We start from the raw sequence: 18,548 nt of genomic DNA, 5'->3' as shown, positions 1-18,548 counted from the left end.
TTGTCGTGCTGAATGTCAACTATCCTCGGATAATCAACACCACTTTATTTCAATTGATTTACCTACATAAATTATATCGATATTCAACGATTCGTTACTTAGTCTCTTTCTTGTTATTTAATATATTAGGAGAAATATTCTCCATCATCCATACAGCGATGAAAATAAACTCGAATAATTTCCTATGATTACTTCATCAGTGATTGAATTGAATGTACATCGGCAAGTGTTCGCCGTTAGTATCGATAGCTTTGTACAAAATAATTCAAAGCAACTTACCTCTGGGGCATTACCCACGTGCAAAGTATTCACTATAGTAAATCATCCAAATGAAAATCTACCCCCGACAACCATTTGATATTGAAAAAAATTGCAATTTGAGATTGTCCAGACCCATTGTATTATTAAAACCTCTACACTCCGTCCGGAATACGCAACGGTAATTAGACATTGGCCTGAATTAATCACTCGAAACATTGGTGAATTCGGGGGCCAATTCAACTAGCTCGTATCCGAAATGAATTTTAAATATTGTGTCAGGTTTGACTGGCAAAAGTTGTCAGATGCTATGTGAAGTCAAACAACACTCATTAATTGAAAAGATTAAAGCTAGAGCGAAATCTTAGCTATAATTTTGGCATTGATTGAGGTGACGAGGGAGCTGTGAATGTCTGTATCTCATCGAGTGATATTTTAGCAGCTTGCTGAAGATCATCCATGCTCTTTCTCGTTTTTGTTGATATATCATCAAACTGACGGCGGGTCTGAGTTAAGAGCTCATCAGTTGACTTTACAGCACTATTTGCCAAACCTTTCACTTCAGTATCCAACTTTATCACCCACTCCACAGCTTGTCGTCCCTGATAACACGCAATATAAAACCGCGGTATAAGAGGATAATCAGAAGATGATGAAATCACTTCTTGATAAATATTTCAAACTCACCATTCCAGCGTTGAAGGAAATTTTTTTGGTAAGTAATTCCTCCATGTAAGACGTGAGGGGTACACCCTGGACTGTGACTATCGCTTCCTGCTTCAGGAGTGTCTTCGTCTTGTCCTCCGGATGAGGAACGTACTTCAGGGTCTCGTCAACAGCTATGTAATTACAGAATGTCAACTGCAACAATAATATTCACAAAACTCAACACCCAGAGTCCCATTTACCCGAATTACCGAGACAATATATAATATACACGATATACTCCCATAATTCATTAACTTCAATTCTTCATTTGTATTTCACGTTTATATCTTCCGCCGGCATTTTACTTCCCCACTTACTGCCGGTTAAAAAGCATGTTTCGTGGTGAATCAGTAAATATTTGACTGATTCGCAGATTCACGGGAATGATCAATAGCAGTTTTCTGCATGTGAGGGTTTTGGTTTGTACATCAAATAGAATTTGGAGCCATCACGCGAGGCCTCTTTTACTGTCTTGTTAGTGCCAGATGAGAGACTAGTCTCGCAGTATCAATTTGCAAACACGATAGCTAATGCATCCCGTGTTTCACGTCGTTAGAGTTTCCGAGTTATTGATGAATGCTGGCATTTTTTTTTGTGTCAATGAAAACGATTGAATGGTCTCCATAAATACCAAAATACCACCAACGCGAAACGAGATAAATTGCTGGATATAGACCCTTTTAATGAGTTAAGTATACCAACCAACAAAGGGACATTTTCAATACAAAGTAGTTTATTCCTGGTATGAATGGTTGAGTGTACAATGCACATTTGCAATGTGCCAAAGTATTTTCAAACGCAGGTTTTAGCAATGGTATTATAACGTGCGCACATTTCTACGAGGTGAGTGCGAGTTTGTTGAAGGGAGCGAGATAGGATGTACGGGGAAGTACACAATTGAGTGGTGGTGGGAGGAGGTAAAAGAAGGGGGGGTACAGACAACCAATGGCAATAGTGCAATACGTTTCGCGGGAAAATTAACGCCCGCAGGCATTGTTGGCCAGGAAAGCGTTGTAGGATGCGGCGTGCCGGTGAGTACCCCACAACGACGCCATATTAGCAATCAGTGAAGCCAACTGTGTTACTCCCTCTCTTCTACTATCTCACTTACTTCACTCGCTTTTATCTCTGAGCTTTCTACCCGACTATTTTCATCCTCCAGTGCTTTTCTTCGATTTCAGAAACCTCTGACAACTTCAGTTACTCGGATTAACCCCTTTTTCCCCCTCCGGTGAAAACCGTACCAATGACATGAGATTATGTATTTGGAGATTAATTTTATTATGCTGTAAAATATTTCAACTGTGCGGTAATTATTGCAATTATTCGTTTACGTACCATTTCACATACCCCAGCGAATTATCGTTAAAACGAAATCCCCAAAATGGCAAAAAAAAATAAATAATGGATTGTAAACTTTTCGTTGCTTATGGTAAGCGAAATTATCAGAGAGGCAAATTTGTTTATCAATTGCTTTTTTTTCTGGCAAACAGAAACGTACAGGCTGTACTTAATTAATCAATGGGCAGTGGATGCGGCGCTCGTAACGAACCCGAAACTAAGGGCAAATATTTTTCATTAATCGAGAAAATTATTGGGAATTCTCTGATGATAATAAAACAAAACCTCGAACAATCACTGATATCAACCGTTCCTCGATGGGAAAGCAGCTGACAGTTATCGGTTGGAAAGCGATATGAGCTCCGTATAATTGAACGTCGGTTAAACCGCGGCAGTTAATTGGCAGAAGTGTAATTAGTTGGGTTTGAACCGGCACTGCCGAGTGGTGGGCGATGCGAGAGATTAATATCCAAATTGGGAAATGAGAAAACCATTTCGACTCCAACCGACACAGGATGAAATAACGCACAAATTTGATTAGGAAATGTATCACTGAAACGAATTGAATTTGGCGTGTAGATAAATAAGATATCCTGATCACTCTGATAATTGCACGAGCAGTCGGCAAATTAATTAACTTCCGATAATAATCATGAAGTTTTTTTTTCTGTTGAAAAATCCGATCATCGTGAGAATATCGTCAATTATTTTTTTATTAAAATTAGATGAAGTTGTTGCTTTGTTAAATATTCCAGCTTTTCCATGACAAAATATCTTGTTTCTCAATTCTCCGTGCGTTTTTTTTTTAATGACCACCGGTGGTGTTACATTGCGGTATCAAATGGCCCCACGATGCTCGTGTAACTTTGCCTCGTTAAGAATACGACGACTGGTAAGGTGTCGACTAAAGTATTCCCGGTAATTCCACCTTCGGGCAGACTACATTGTTAAAACTATACACATACATATGCTGGAATACGAGGAGGATGAACCGCGAAGAGAGGATCGAGTGAAAAGACATCCCCCAAGAGGTACCCAAAGGCGAGAACCAGAAACGATAATTGACGTAAGAAAAGTGGAAACACGATAGAGATAGTCTTATGGATGTCATTACTCCTGGTGAAACACCTCCGAGGAGTCGGGAGAATGTTCTAATGTCTATGGAATGGGAAAATCTCAGGGCTGAGACACACCCGAAGAAAAAAATAAGACTCGTATTAAAATTCCACAGGTCTTAACTCGAGACTTTCCAAAGTTTAAACCCCCAGAAATCTCAATTTGACTCTCCGCAGTCTTAAATTAAACCAACACTCGAGAAAAAAGAAAAATCTTGTCTTAAATATTTTCAAGTACTTCCCACGAGACTTGAACGTGAAAAGATGTGCTTTAATCAAATATAGCCTGTACTTGTCTCTTTGTTTGTCATAAACATTATGACTCCATGAATTTAATTAATTTCAATGATTGTTTTTTTCACGTGCAACCAAAATCGTACCCTTTCCCCTGTTTATTCAGCCTCCAACCCCGGGACTATCTCACTTCACCAAAAATAAATAAATAAACGCGGAAAAATGTTAAAGTCAACAACGAAGAGTAACCAACTTTTGGCTATTCTTTTTCTTTTTTTTTATTTTAAACCTTGTATTTATTTTTGCAACCCCCTCTCGGTGTATCCCAAGGGCGCATTCTCCGGTGGTTTTCGCAGGAGCGACACGGTACCTGCATCGGTTAATTGAAAATTTTTCTCATCGTCAGAGTGGGTGAGCAACACCCGCACCTCACACCAATGTTTGCACAATTCAAACCCTACGGACACATTGCACCCCCTTTCACCCACCCCCGTCACCTATCACTGTGCTTTCGACACTCGTATTCCACCCGTTTGCTTTTCATTTAACGAACTACGAGTTTATAGTATATGCACACAAGAATCTCAAACAGAGAGAGAGATCAGCGAAAAAAAAAATAATGGAATAGCCATTTTCAATGTGTCTTTTTCTGGAAAATCGTCGTGGCTCCGTTGTGGCCATTTTGTCCGATGCAAACAGTCGTGAGGATTTATAGTTTGAAAATTTGTGAATTCTCGTTGGAAATGTATTCAGTGAATTTTTCTCCGCTGACAAATTGCAGATGGCAAGTGAAGAGTTACATTTTCACCGCCCCCGGGGGATTGATCCAGTATTTTTTTTTTGCATGCACAATGACAACTGTATATTTATTAAATTCATTGAAAATAGGAGTGGAGGACGCGGAGTGAAATCTAGTCGGTGAAATATCGAGTTAAAATGTAATAATGGTGGGATAAAATTCAGTCGGTCTGGTCTGATGAAATGGAAATGGAGCAAATGTTGATCCATTTCACTTTTAAAATTCACTTAAAATCGGGGTTTATCCTCGTTAATACGGGCCCCATTGCCAATTTATTGAAGAGGATATGAGGATTGCATCCGACGTTCTACACGATTTAGGGTATTCACTTGGGTCTATTCAGCCACTACAGACTACCCACTCGACGGTAACGGCTTCCTCTCACGCACAAACGCGTCCGTCGGCTTTTCAAGTGAATCAGAGGGGAGTTCATACCAGTTCATCCCAGTTCATCCCAGTTCATCCCAGTCAGGCATTACAAGCCAACTCCAGTAAAATAGCATAATGAATCAGCGCATGATTGCGATACCGCAAACGTCACTACCGCACCTCCAACGAATCCCCAGAAATTTTTTCAAAATCTTTAAAATCCTCAGTAAATCTATCCGAATTTTCCAGATAAAAAATTCATGCGTAATTCAACCCTTCGCCCTCTAAATTTCCCACGAAAAATAGTCGCAAACACGATGAATTGATTCTATCAGAAAAAAAAAAAAAACTCCCCATAAAACGCGAAATAGATTTTTCAATTTTTCATTAAACCGAGACAGCTCGTCCCCCGGGTTTCAATCTACCCATGGAAAATACAAAAAACGTGAAAAAATGAAACAAAAGCAATGGATTTTTTTTTCTCTCCATTTCGTTTCCTTTTTGGACAAATTTTTATTTTTTTTTTTCAACACGGATGAAATGCATATCCCAGACACGAGCTGTGGTTTTTTCTCGTGTTACCCAACGCGTGCAATTTGTTGTTTTTATGATTTAGCAAAGCCTAGATAATAATTCAGTCGAGTTGGAGGGAGAGACCGCCAAAAGCGTCTGTGTGCAGTCACCCAGGCAACAGTATATAGGTGGCTTTCTCTGTATATATGTGAAGCATGTACCTCGGCTCTCCATCAACGGTCGGTCCACAGGGAGCCGACGTTCAGCCACTAGAACGTTTCCCTATATCTATCACAAACCCCCAAATGTATAGCCGATCCAGCGCATCTCCATTATTAATTTCCATTCGCAAAAAAAAGGAGAAAAAAAAAACACGTAAAAATTCCATTTGCCGTGATCCATAAAAGCACTCGAAACAACCGGGGGCAGAAAAAAGGGAAACAGTGCCGCTCAATTATGCAGATGAGAAGTCGTAAAAACGTGACAATTTTTTTTTTATTCTGCTTTGTTTTCATTTATAATTATTGCTTCTGGGTGACAGCCTCGCGAGACCGATTTCAGGTCGAACTCTGTTTTTATCGGGTGTGATTACTCGTCTGACAAAATGCTATTTTTACTCTAGTATTAAAAACATTTAAAAAATGACACGTTTTTGGGAAGTGAGAATGGTACACGCGCCGTAATAATGAGATGAATCTTTCTTTGAGATATTGTGGATAATAAAAATTACGGAGTATATAATGTAATAACTGAAATTCGATAATTACGGGAATTATGATTGGATTAATCGAAATTTTAAGAATTTTTCCATCCTCCATTTCCATTTCTGTGCTCTCCATTAATTATCGTGTAATTATTGAGAGAAAATCCATAATTTCCATTGGTTTTCTCGTCGAATAAATTCGCGATTGGATTGCATACGTTTCCAATGCGATAATTAATCAAATTCATCGAATTTCATTCTCCAGTAATTTTCTCATCAAATTATAACCATCACCGAGTACCTTTCACATTCCAAAAATCCAGCATTAACTGAAACAAGAAAAAATCCCCCGAAAAAAATTCCATCAAAGGATTTCCACGAATACTCGAAGTGTATTGATACTCATAAATATTTCCTCCCCGCGTGACACTAATTCCCTCCCTCCACCCCCCGTGCCGTAAAGCTGCGCATCAAATATACACATCGTCAACTCTTTGACAATTTTTGTTTTCCCACCTCTAAAACCGGAAAAAACAATTTCCCGTTGACGAGATGATCGAACGTGTGAATAGACGATTCGCTAGTCACTCGCGTCCATTTTTTTCCTCATCTTTTTCGTTCCCATAAAAACAAGGCAACACGAGATAGGGTAAAAAAAAAATGAAAAATAGGATACGAGGTGAATTGAAAAAAAAAGAAGTGGGATAAATATTGCTGGGACCGGGTTTTTTTTCCGTTGAAAACGCAAATGCATCCGGTGTTACCTGTAAAAGCCGATTGTGTACACAATGGTGAGCATCGCGCAATTTTAAGGTGAAGTGAGGGGGATGGTGGAAGGGCACATAGAAAGGAGGGGTAGAGAGAGGGCTAAATTGCTAAGAGATATTTGCCTCTGGGGATTCGAACCGGTGGTATGGGCAACGACCCGCGGCCCTGGACCCAGGGCTTATGTAGAATACATCGGAAACGCGAGAGCCGCGGCCCCCCTAGCCAGGGGGTTGCGGGGGGGGGGGGGGGGGAGGAAAATGGGTGGAAGTGGGTGGAAGTGGGTGGAAGTGGGTGGGCGCAGGCGCTGGATAAAGCAGCCGAAAACCTCTTGGCCTCCCCCCACATCTCCACAACTCCCCTTTTAACCCTCTGACACGACCCGAGGGAATCGTTCAATTTTAGATTAAGCCACAGGATGTAGAGAAAGGTCGCGGAATTGCCCGCGAGATCTTTTACCAAGGGCCCCTCTGGAAAACCATACACATATTCCTCACCAACCCTCCCAACCTCCCTCTTCTCTTCCACCCATCGTTGGGTGGATAGGTGGAAAAGCTGTAACCCATATATCCCTCTGGCGACTCGTTTCGCTTTATATGGCTGTACTGGTACAGTTGCTTGTAAATGCGGCACCACAACAAAGGGTTTTAAGTGTTACTGTTTTTAGGAAATAACACATTGTTATTTTTTTTTTTCAAAGATGGCTACTCTTCGGGGAACGAATCATAAAAGAATATCGAATTTACAGACCGGGGTGAATTGAATCGTCGGAGTTATCAATATTTTTATTGACACAAAAAATGAAGACGAGAGAATTAATCCTATGAAACCGTGAAAACGAATAAAATCACTCTGCGCTCCGTTCTCCGTCTAAAATCCCCGATACATGCCGAGAGTACAAAAAAAAATCATATTTTTTTCACGTGTCCATGAATATTGAATAATCGGCGTACTCTATTCATCGATATCACTGAAGCCCGTGGGGCAGAATGGTTCGCCCCCTCCCCCTGGAATCCATAAAAGCCACTGTTCAAAGAATCGTTCCCACCATAAAAGATGAAAAAAATATAAAAAAAAAACTCGGCATAAAAATAACAGCCATGAAATCTCACCCAGCGAATCGGAAACTCCATACTATACAGTCACATTGTCGATAAATGGCAAAGATCTACCCCGTAACGGCTTTCCCCCAGTGGTTCGGATAAGGTTGCTTCGCACGTGGCTTTTTTTTTTCATCCATTTCCCTCCCCCCTTTCTCCTTATTTTTCATTTCTCCGAGCACCTGAGGATCGTCCATCATTGGCCTTAATGCATCGGGCGTCTTACTTCATCGCTATCGTTTTTTTCCTCTAGATCCCTCAACAATACGTTGTCTGGTTACCTTTATAACCCACCCCCTCACCCCTTTGCCCCGACGCTTCCTCTCCACCCACCACCCCCCATCGACTTTCATATTCTAATGCCGAACTGGTTTGTACCACACACTGGGTAATGGACGCATCAATAACCCATCAAATCGATTTCTCCTCGAGACGTGAGGTGATTTCGATCACCTGGCAGTTTACATCAATGAAGAGAAAATTTATGATTAATGCCACCATCATGAAAATCGAAGGTACACCTGAAGCCGATGCGAATCAGTAGCTGAGTGAAAATGAAAATAATTTACGCGGCGGAAGTAAATAATTTAATTTTTATAAGACAGTGGAGGAAACGTCTGTGACACGATTTATTTTTACGTTCAGTATCTCCATTCTTTTTTTTTTACTTCATATGTCGCTTATTTTCTCCACCTGTATGACTGCAGTGTTAGATATATATATATATAAAAAACGATCCTAGTGCAGTACCGCAGTGGTACCCCACTGAATCCAGGATTTAGATAAATCGTACGATCTGGGTTTTGTACGTGCACGTCATTCCAAGAACGCAGAGACGACAGGTAATTTTTCTGCTACCTACCGAAGACTCTGCTACTGCCGTTGCAATTTCGCACGGTTATTTGTGAAAAAGAGGGGAAAAAAATAGAAGAAATGGTGGGGCTGGGGGGGCAGGGGGGGTCGTAAAAAAAGGCAATTGAGAAGGAAAGCCCGGAAACAAAACTAATTTCGAGTCAGGATAAAATTCCATTTGTCGTTGTGTCAAAATATAAACTCAGAGACATGTAGAGATGAAGGGAGTCGAGAGTGAAACGCGTGTAACTGAAAAATATATCGAGGAAGTAATACTCCACGGATGGGCATTGACATGCAGACTATTTGGTTTTCCCCGAGACGAAATTACAAACTGTCTCGTCTACCATGTGCTATTGTGCAGAAACTGTTTTAGTACGACGGAGTATGTGTTTGATAATCGATTTTGGTGGTGCAATAGTTTTGCCCCGGGGTTATGAGATACGAGGCCACAAGCTCATCGAGAAACGTTGCTCGTTTGATATCCTGTTGGCAAGCTGATCACGAGCTTCATAATTCCGAACGCGAGTCGAGATCAAAATGGGCACCTTTGAGAGGTAGATGTTGAAGGAGTGAAGTGTAGAGTGTTAAAGGCAAATAAAAGGGTCGAGGGATTTGCCTACAATTTCGCTTTGCAGATATCGCTTGAACGGTCAGAGGAAACTTAATTCAAGTATCTGGACCAACATGTCTTCCACTAACTTTTATAACCCGAATTTATTTATTATCGGGACCGTAATGCGGTAGAAATTATTATGAACTTCGCAACCAGATATGATAATTTTTTTTTTGGGAGGATTTTCGAGGATTTTCATTTTACTACGACAATAGACGAGTCGAGAGGAAATTCCACTAGTATAATTTTGATACCTTTGAATTTCCATTCAATTTAAAACCGAGAGCGTCAATGTATCTCTTATTCATTGTGAAAATTCAATGGATAAATTAAAATTGAATACAGATCGAATATTCTGTCTCACTGGGTTTTCCATAAATTAGTGATTCCGAAAAATGCATGCATTTTCGACCTGATCATAAATACATGTTAAAATGGAATAAAATTCCAATGAAAATAGAATTCAACCATAATTCCCTTCCCTCAGATATTCTCAACTGAAATAAATCTCGGAGTCGATAGAATTATACTCTTAATAGACTGGCCTTACTTACATTTCTCGTCTTCAGGACCATTTCTTTACTGGCTGGATTCACTTCACTCCTTTCACTGGCATAACACTCCTTAGCATGCCCAATTAGCTGAAATAGTTCGAATAATCCAATTAAAATTCAATTACAAATAGAGTTCTAAGAACAGCAGAAAATCTTTCCGAGCACTTAAACTTTTAATCTATCACGAGGTTTGAAGCGTTGAGAGTTTTTTTATTTTGAAAATGGATTTGTCCGAGTGACAATCGGAGGGGAGAATTGGACAATCCTCAACGTAACAACCATGTAAATTCCAAATTAGCATGAATAATTGTGGAATACTTGTTCCGCATCCGTTAACTAAAATCCTTCCTCTCCCCTAGCCTCCTTTATACAGCGAAAGACGCTAATTGGGGCCCACTTTAAGTGCTCGTGAATTATTGTTCTACCGTTTAATTATGTATTCTAATTACAAGCTCCAAACGGATCATCGTCAAATGCTTAATTAAAGCGCACTAGAGGTCCTCCTATTACTTTTTCACTTGCCATTGTGGTGAACGATTGGCTCAAATGCACATACACACTCATAAAAAGGAAAAATTCAATTATTCCAAGTCTTCTATTTTTTTCCCCTCCCCTCGAATTTTCATACTCTCATTGTAATCCTTCACCGCTAAAAATTTCTAGTGAAGTGGAACATAATGACCATTACACTTTGTTCTACAGCGATGGGGAAAATTGTGGGTAAAAATTTCGTTAAAAAACTTTGTAATTAGTTCTGGAAAATTTCATCTACTTTTTTTTTTATCCCTGTACTTGAGAAGTTTCTGATTAAACAAAGGGTGGTTTTTTAATAGCAGAGGGAGAAAAGGCATGATGGGCTTGGACTCAGAAAAGGGGAATGAAAGGATCTCGCTTTGAATGAACTGGGAGAAAAAAATTTCATGATTAAAACAGGGGAAGAATCCGGGTGTTTTTGTACCAGTGGAATACATAAATGTTTTTCCCTCTATTTGCAATGGTTTTTTTTTTACCAACATGTGGTAATGCCAGGGTACATTCTCTCATCGCACCACCTCTTTCAAGTTGCTGCGATCCTGCACCTTCTCTGATTCTCCCCCATTTTTTTTTTATTTTTTTGAGGGATTCAAACTAGTGGGTAAGGAGCTTTTCCCTATGAATAATGGGGGACTGGAATGAGGGCTTCAAATCCTTTGGAACAATTTCAGGAGGAAATGCTAATGGAAGATTTTCGTGTGCAAGGGCCCTCTTTTCCCTTGGAAATTCCAAAAAAAAATATTTTCAAAAGCTACAGCTGTATCGATTTAATTCCTAATCTTGGCACCTACTCATAAATAATAATTTCAATCGATATTTTAAAAAACTGTATTATAAATGGTCTCGTTCTACGTCTCGGCTACTGAATTATTTTTCAACTACAACTGAGACCGAGTGGATCTCAGAAATTCATAAGAAAAACGCCCCAACGATCAAAAATTTTCATCAAAAAAAGTAAAATGATGTATTCTCCGAGGGCTTCAGTAATGCCCCCTTTTTCTGTTTCTTGAAGTTAGCCTTGGAAAGTCGCCAACCAGACGCTCATTATGAAAGTTCATGTAGCCGATGCTGTTTTGTAATTTCCCTGGCGTATCTCACAGCTTTCACGCCCACCCATCTCCTTCATTCTTCCCTCCTCTGCACCCTCGTCCACCATGAAACCCTTCCATCTTCAACTACGGTTCTTGTCTCAGGAGACTTTACCGAAACTTTCGAATATCCGGCTCTGGGCCATCGTCCTAACTCCCTCACTAATTCAAGACCCTTCTTTTTTGTTTATGAAAACTTAGCCGAGGGGAAAAACCAAGGAACCACGCTATTGTACGTAAAATATGTACGACGAGTTCGGTATTCCCTCGAATTAAAAACGAGTTTAAACAAGAGATGATGAGAAGGCTTTAATTAACTTTTCCTTGGCAACGCTTTCCAGAAAGATCATTAAAAATTTTCTCCATCAACAAAGACAAATTTGAAAAAATGCCTGAGTTATTTATTCAGAGTTCTGACCTTCCCCAATCCACGCGACGTCACTCAAAAATAGTCTAAAATTTTTTCCCCCTAATTTCATCTCTGATGTTCACGAAAGAAGAAAAGAAGGGGTTCTCATGATTCTCATCATTAAATCTGACGTTTAACCTAGTAATTCACTCTCGCCAACCCTCGACCATCTGCCCTTTGCCCTTTGAAATAAAAACAATTACGAATCTCTCTGTCACCAAAATCCCTGGCACGTGCCAACGATCCCAAAGTCCACTTAAACCTTACATAAGTCATCACAAGCCCAAAGCATGAATGAATGTCGCACTAGCTCATAATAAAATCTAATTGAAACCATCACGAAACGATCACCCACGTCACATTCAAGTTCACTGCCAATATGTCAAAGTTCAGAATTCCCTCATCTCTCTCCCATTATAATAATTACAGATAATACATACCGCCTGCGCCCAATTCGGGAATTTGAATTCACTGACGACGAGTCTGTGCGTATGTAGAACCCCATCGACAACTTTTCTGTCAATAACATCAGTCCCCAGAACAGCTGTATTCATGGGATTTGGATATTTTCGAAGTGCTGCCTGCGCAACTGTCTCCCATGGATGACTGAAATTCCAAAAAATCCCATGTAATCTCCTCACCACAAAGATCATTCGTAAAAATCATCCTCCACCGAGGTTATGACGCCAAAGACTTGATGATTACGATAACTCACTTGAATACATGCTCATACGTCCAGATCTTCATGATTGAACTTGTGTGGATTTTCTCGACGTTTTTCACTGACTCAAACTGCAATTTTTATTAATAATTACCGAGATTTAGCCACAAACTTGGTCTGTACGTCAAGTTGTGTGGAGAGAGCTGATGTAAGAGGCAGAATCGCGTGGTTATTTTTCCTGTGCCCCTGGTGGGTGATGGCATAACTGTCAACTGCATCGTCGGCAAAACAGATGTGGAAAATGCCAAACACCCTTTCACGACGAGGAAAACACTTACACATGGTGACCAGTGTTCATGAGAGAATGATTAGTCAGGAGGTGGTGATGGTAGTGACACCGGAATTGCCCATGACGAGGAGCGTGTCATAAAATGATCGGAAAAATCATCGACGTTACGACCTTATTCGCTTGAGTTCAAATTTATTAATTTTATCCCAGAGATTATGACATGATGGATTTTTTGGGATTCTCTGTGGCGTTGAGTTAGTTACCATGGGCTCCAGGTTGAGGTAATATTTTTCAATCATATGTTTGGGGTAACATTGCTTTCACCTGAATTGTTTCGTCATTGTCATTTGATTTTTTAATGTGAGAACTTCTTCCTTCATCGCACTCTGCTCTATCTATTGTCTTTACGCTTTTTCAGTCAAGTTCAGTTAAATTCAGGTTGAGGGGAGGCTTTCAGATATTACTATCTTGGTTATCTGGTTGTTGGCTTTCTGAGAGACAAGGAAATAATAATCTCCAATTCCAAAACTTTTTTCTCTGTGCACGATTTAATGTTACCAGGGAGAATGTCAAGCATCTGTTCGAGTGCTTCTGCGAGGTGGCCGCCCCAGTGGGCGAAAAGGCAGCTTGGATTCTCCAGAGATACCCGGACAGCTTCGGTGATCAGGAGCTGCTGAAATCTGTTCCAAAATTTGCGTATCCATGTGAATTTGAAAAGTAAGTGATTAACTGTCTCGACGAATATTTAATAATAATCACTGGAATTTTCTGGAATGTCAATAGCTCGATGGTGCAGCACTTCTCCTTCGTCCTAACGAGTATTGATTCGAAATGGACATTTGGCTTCTGCAGACACGACCCTAAAACCGAAACTGCCCTCGTAGTGCTCAGCTCACTCCCCTGGCACGAGATGTTCTACAAATTACTGAATCATATCGCAACCTTAACGTCAAGCTCGAATGGGGAGCTCTGGAAATTCCTGGGTGACGTACACGCGAGTAATGTCCCAATGCCAGGAACATCAGTAACAATTCCCCTGCCTGATCCCAGCATCACCTACGTATGCCAAAGTCCCAGGCAATTTCAATTGCCTAGTATACCTGAGAATCGAAATTTAACCGAGTACTTCAGTGCTGTCGATCCCCACAATATGATGATTATCTTCGCATCAATGCTGTACGAGAGGAGAATAATATTCACGTCTAAGAGATTATCGAGGCTGAGTGCGTGTGTGCAAGCCTGCAATGCTCTCATATATCCCATGATTTGGCAGCATATTTATATACCAGTTCTACCCCTCGCACTAATGGACTATCTGTTAGCACCCATGCCGTTCTTGATTGGAGTGCCCACTCCAATTCTTCAGGTTGTTAATTAAATTCTAAAGAGTCGACCTATGGAGTTTTCGAGGAATATCTTCCAATCTGACAGCATATTCCTCGAAAACTATTAACTTCATCATAATGATAAATGAATGTGAAAATCCGGTATTTATCGAAAAGTCGCGAAATTGAATTGACGTTCTGTTGCAGAGAGTTCAGAAAGCTGATTTAGGTGATGTGGTTATCCTCAACGCTGACAGTAATTGCATAGAGTCGCCATTTCAGGATCTAGAGTCTCTGCCGCAGGATGTGGTGAGAAACTCAGTTTCACAAAAATCAAATTATAGTTAAAATTAGTTTTCATGGCATGATTTCGCTGAATGCAGGTCACGAATCTGAGAAAAGCATTGCGTAACAGGCCAGCACTTCTGGGCGACGGTGTCTCAAGAGCATTTTTACGTGCCTTGGTACAGCTGACAGCTGGCTACAGAGAGGCGCTGACACTTCAGCAGGGGGAGCGTATTACCTTCGATGAAAATGCATTTGTCGAGAGCAGGCCATACTCCATGCAGCCATTTCTCAGAAAAATGCTCGAGTTGCAAATTTTTCAACAAGTAAAAGCATTTTTTCCTCCATTTTTCCTTCATCAGTGAATTCATTAATTTACTCCAGATACTCAACTCAATTCATATTCAAATAATATTCCATTCTAAAAATTAATGTAGACGTAGCGATGCATAAATTTAGTGATATTGATTAGTGATGAAAAATTATCTTGATTGATCTTGGGAATTAATTGGAGAATGCAATTAGTTTATAGAGGAAAGACTGCACATGCTCAATTCAGGCCTCGGGTTCTCCGATGAATTTGAAATGGAGGCGTGTAATTATTCGGACAAGTCGAGTAGTAAATTAATGCAGCAATACCGTGAATGGACGTACGCAATGAGAAAGGAGGGCTCGGCATTTTTCCGGAGTGTCAAGGACAAAGCTAATCCCGCGGTTAAACTCGCTGTCAAGTCGGTTAAGGATAAGGGTAAAGATATGAAGACTGTGTATAAGGGATTCAAGTGGAAAGGTAATCATTATAATGTGGATCAATTGTATGGGGGTTTAAGTGATGCGTCATGCCTAGTGGATTTAATTTTTAGGTCGCTCGAGGGCCAGTGAAAATAGTATGCGCTTTCATCAGCCTCGATCTGCACCCAGTTCACCCACACTCGATAGACGAACTAATATGTTTGGGAGTGGTTCTAAATCACCCAGTGGATTTACAGCCACTACAAGCTACAGGAAGGAGCTTAGGATGCGGAATAGTAATGTTCCTGACGCGAGGTAATCTTTGGGGAAGGGCTTGCACGATACTTAATCCTGGGGAATTAATCTCCATGATAATGAGCTGATTAGACCTCTTACAAAATTTCAGAGTAACAATTCGATTTAAATAATATACGAATTTGAGTGAAATATCAATCAACGGAGATAATGAAATTTTTTGTGAATACATTTTTTATATCTCTGTTATGAATAATCAATTTTTAAACAATTTTTTGGTGGTGAATTTTTGGCTTTGATGTTGTTAGTAGGAAGCAATACTCACCATTGAGTCCGGGCTCCCCTGAGGAGCCAGACTCACCCCCAGAACGCCTGAACATAGATCTCATGAATGAACTGCAGGACGTCATCTTTCCAAATACTCCACCAGTCGACAGAACCGTAAGTACCTCCCCTCGTCCCCATTCCACCGATTTCTCATTGATCACTGGTTTTTCATCTCAATGGCTTTCTTTATCGTGCAAGGTTTACCCGGTATACAAGCAATACGTTTTAAATCTCATTATTTTTCGTTCTGTTCTGTATTGTATGGTTTTCTCTTTTTAATGAATTAGTAACAGGGCTGGGTAATATTTCTCGAATATATAAATGAAACCTCGTCTCGAGTTATAATGAATAATAATTTTTTGTGAAGCTAATTCGTTACAAAAACTTGACTGTCTCTCTTGGATTCCGATAAATTTCCCAAAAATACAATTATGAATTAATAATTACGGCGACTATTCACTCACGACTTTTATTGGCACAGATATCGGTTTATTTCGAGTGTTTGAAAGAGCCCAGCTCTGTTTATCACGCATTAGATTGAGTGTTTGTTTTTTTTTTGTGGATACAAAATTTCAGTTGAAACCAGTGCGCAGTTTAGACAGCTTGAGACCTGCATGGAGCGGGCGCTTGCGGCACGGCTCACCCTCATCCATTCCCACGAGTGATGCAACCCCATGTCCAAAAAATCCCTCCAATTACCTCATTCCCCCCTGCAATCAAACCATACCATCGAAACTCGCTAAAAAAACGATTGAGAGAATTGTTAAAAATCATAAAGCCCTCGATAAACCATTAAAGGTTGACCCACCAGTTGCGAATGAGTACATAAATCCCACAGCAATCACCAATCCATTCGTCAACGGTGTAACCACTTCCAGCAATCCATTTCGCACTGACATATTTCAAGTTGATGAGGAATCAAAAATAACGAATGATCCATTCGACACTAGTCAAGTGCATTTACCCCTTCTGTTACCAAAAGCATCAATCGAACCCCTGAATGTTCCCACGAGTGGTGACACTCCTCCCTCGTTAAAACCCGACCTCTGCTCAACTAAAGTTAAGGTAATTCACGTGCATTTTGTTTTTTTATTTCACACCAGAGTTTTATTCCATCGATTTTAATGCAGCTTAATCCGAATTCCCTCAATGAATTTCGTTTTCCAATATTTGCAAAATAATTCCTAATAAATAATTATTAGAATCGAAAATAATTTAATCAATTTGCATTAATCAATGACTGTGCAAATATTACGGATTATCACGAGATAAATAAATTCAGAAACTTCAATGATTTTCGGATATTTCACCTAGTGGTTCGATTTTAATTCAGGCAACATCAGAAGTACAGGATCTGATCCGGTTAAGCTCCACAAACAGTGACGACGACTTCGATCCCCTCCTCTCCAAGTCCTTCATGGATCCCAAGCAGATGACCCAGTCTCTTCACATCCCCCAAATGGGGGAGGGTCTGAGTAATCCCTTGTATCCCTATTTCCTTCCAAAAAACAACACCAATGACTGCACCAACAGCACCAACTCTGCAGAAAGACTCGGTGACTTCGATCTCCTGCAGGAGTACGGACTGGACTTCAATAAATTCAGTCTGACTAATGGTGCAGGCGCGACAAAAAAAAATACATGCAGCGAGGACAAGGAATCGAGTGATAAAATCGACGATGTATTCAGCAGCTCCTTCACAGGGTCGACAACAAAGTCCCAGAACAATTGGACGAAATTCGATTAAAATCAGAACAACACGATTTAAATCGTTGAATCATTGTCCCCAGCCTGACAGCCACTTCTGCTGACATATCATAATTTGTAAATAATAATGAATTCGTGGATTCAATTATTTAACGAATAACAATAAATTAAAATGCAATGAATTAAACGAGATGAGCGAGTAGGCGACAATTGTTGAGCAAGACGAACAATTAACGTTCATTTATTGTTTATATTGCGTCAATTTTTGAATCAACACGATGTAAATATTTTTTATAGTTAAATCAAATTGTTTGTTACTGAGAATTTTTTTGTCTCCAGTTTTAACGAGCCAATTAAAACTTAGCGGTTGAATTTATTCAATTAGTTAATACGTTGATCTGTATATTTTAGAGAGTATATACATATATATATTATTAATGATGAATTATTGGCATGCACCGATGGGGGCATGATTTTACACCGAATCCATACCAACGATTATTACCATTAAATCATGAGACCAGTGCAATTTATTATTGCCGAGTTCAATTAAATTTACAACAATAGAAAGTATTACTCGTAAATTAAAGGGAACTGATAACGGCGGAAATACTCGAATTTATTCAAATTATTTGTTGCTCGAGGGTAACTGTCTAATTATCACTCACTATCTTCCAATGAATAATTTTTTTGCAGGTGACGATAAATTGGATCGAGTCGATTTTAATTCATTTCAAGTGGTGAAGCCAGATAAATTGCGTTGATTGATGAAGAGATAATTTTTTACTCGACTCATTCCACTTTCTCAATTCACACGTAAATTAGATTTTTTCTAACTAATAAATACTGTAAACATGCGTTGTATACCATTTACCGACAATATCTTTTATAATAGAAGAAACGCAGAACAACCAAAAGTGAAGCCGAAAAATGAATTAGCACAAGAATAAACAGTGAAATTTTAATGGATGTGGTATTTATTAACTATCGATTTCCTTCGCCTTCTCCC

General features: G+C 39.7%; 2 protein-coding genes across 3 annotated transcripts; one reads left to right on the top strand and one right to left on the bottom strand.

Annotated features, from left to right (window-relative positions):
* slmo (PRELI domain containing slowmo) lies at positions 1-12,833 on the bottom strand. Its single transcript, XM_011312678.1, has 5 exons — positions 12,674-12,833; positions 12,399-12,564; positions 9,928-10,014; positions 946-1,119; positions 1-860 (listed from the first exon to the last, which is right to left on the bottom strand). The coding sequence occupies exons 1-5, from the start codon at positions 12,703-12,705 to the stop codon at positions 627-629; spliced, it is 693 nt and encodes a 230-aa protein (XP_011310980.1). The 5' UTR covers positions 12,706-12,833; the 3' UTR covers positions 1-626.
* Positions 12,834-12,971: 138 nt separating this feature from the next.
* On the top strand, positions 12,972-18,504 carry LOC105271256 (DENN domain-containing protein 1A). 2 transcript variants are annotated; one of them, XM_011312680.1, is made up of 10 exons: positions 12,972-13,189; positions 13,470-13,625; positions 13,692-14,274; positions 14,441-14,542; positions 14,617-14,844; positions 15,044-15,308; positions 15,382-15,565; positions 15,817-15,946; positions 16,409-16,897; positions 17,166-18,504. In XM_011312680.1, exons 1-10 carry the CDS (start codon positions 13,173-13,175, stop codon positions 17,577-17,579), a joined length of 2,568 nt encoding a protein of 855 aa, XP_011310982.1. In that variant the 5' UTR covers positions 12,972-13,172; the 3' UTR covers positions 17,580-18,504. The 2 variants fall into 2 exon arrangements, with proteins under 2 accessions (XP_011310982.1, XP_011310981.1); XM_011312679.1 differs by having other exon boundaries at positions 15,814-15,946.
* Positions 18,505-18,548: the final 44 nt, after the last annotated feature.

The sequence above is a fragment of the Fopius arisanus genome, unplaced genomic scaffold, assembly GCF_000806365.1.
Source record: "Fopius arisanus strain USDA-PBARC FA_bdor unplaced genomic scaffold, ASM80636v1 scaffold00105, whole genome shotgun sequence".
NCBI classification, from domain to species: domain Eukaryota; kingdom Metazoa; phylum Arthropoda; class Insecta; order Hymenoptera; family Braconidae; genus Fopius; species Fopius arisanus.
Note: the sequence above shows the minus strand (reverse complement) of the source record. Positions and strands in the feature narration are given on the sequence as shown.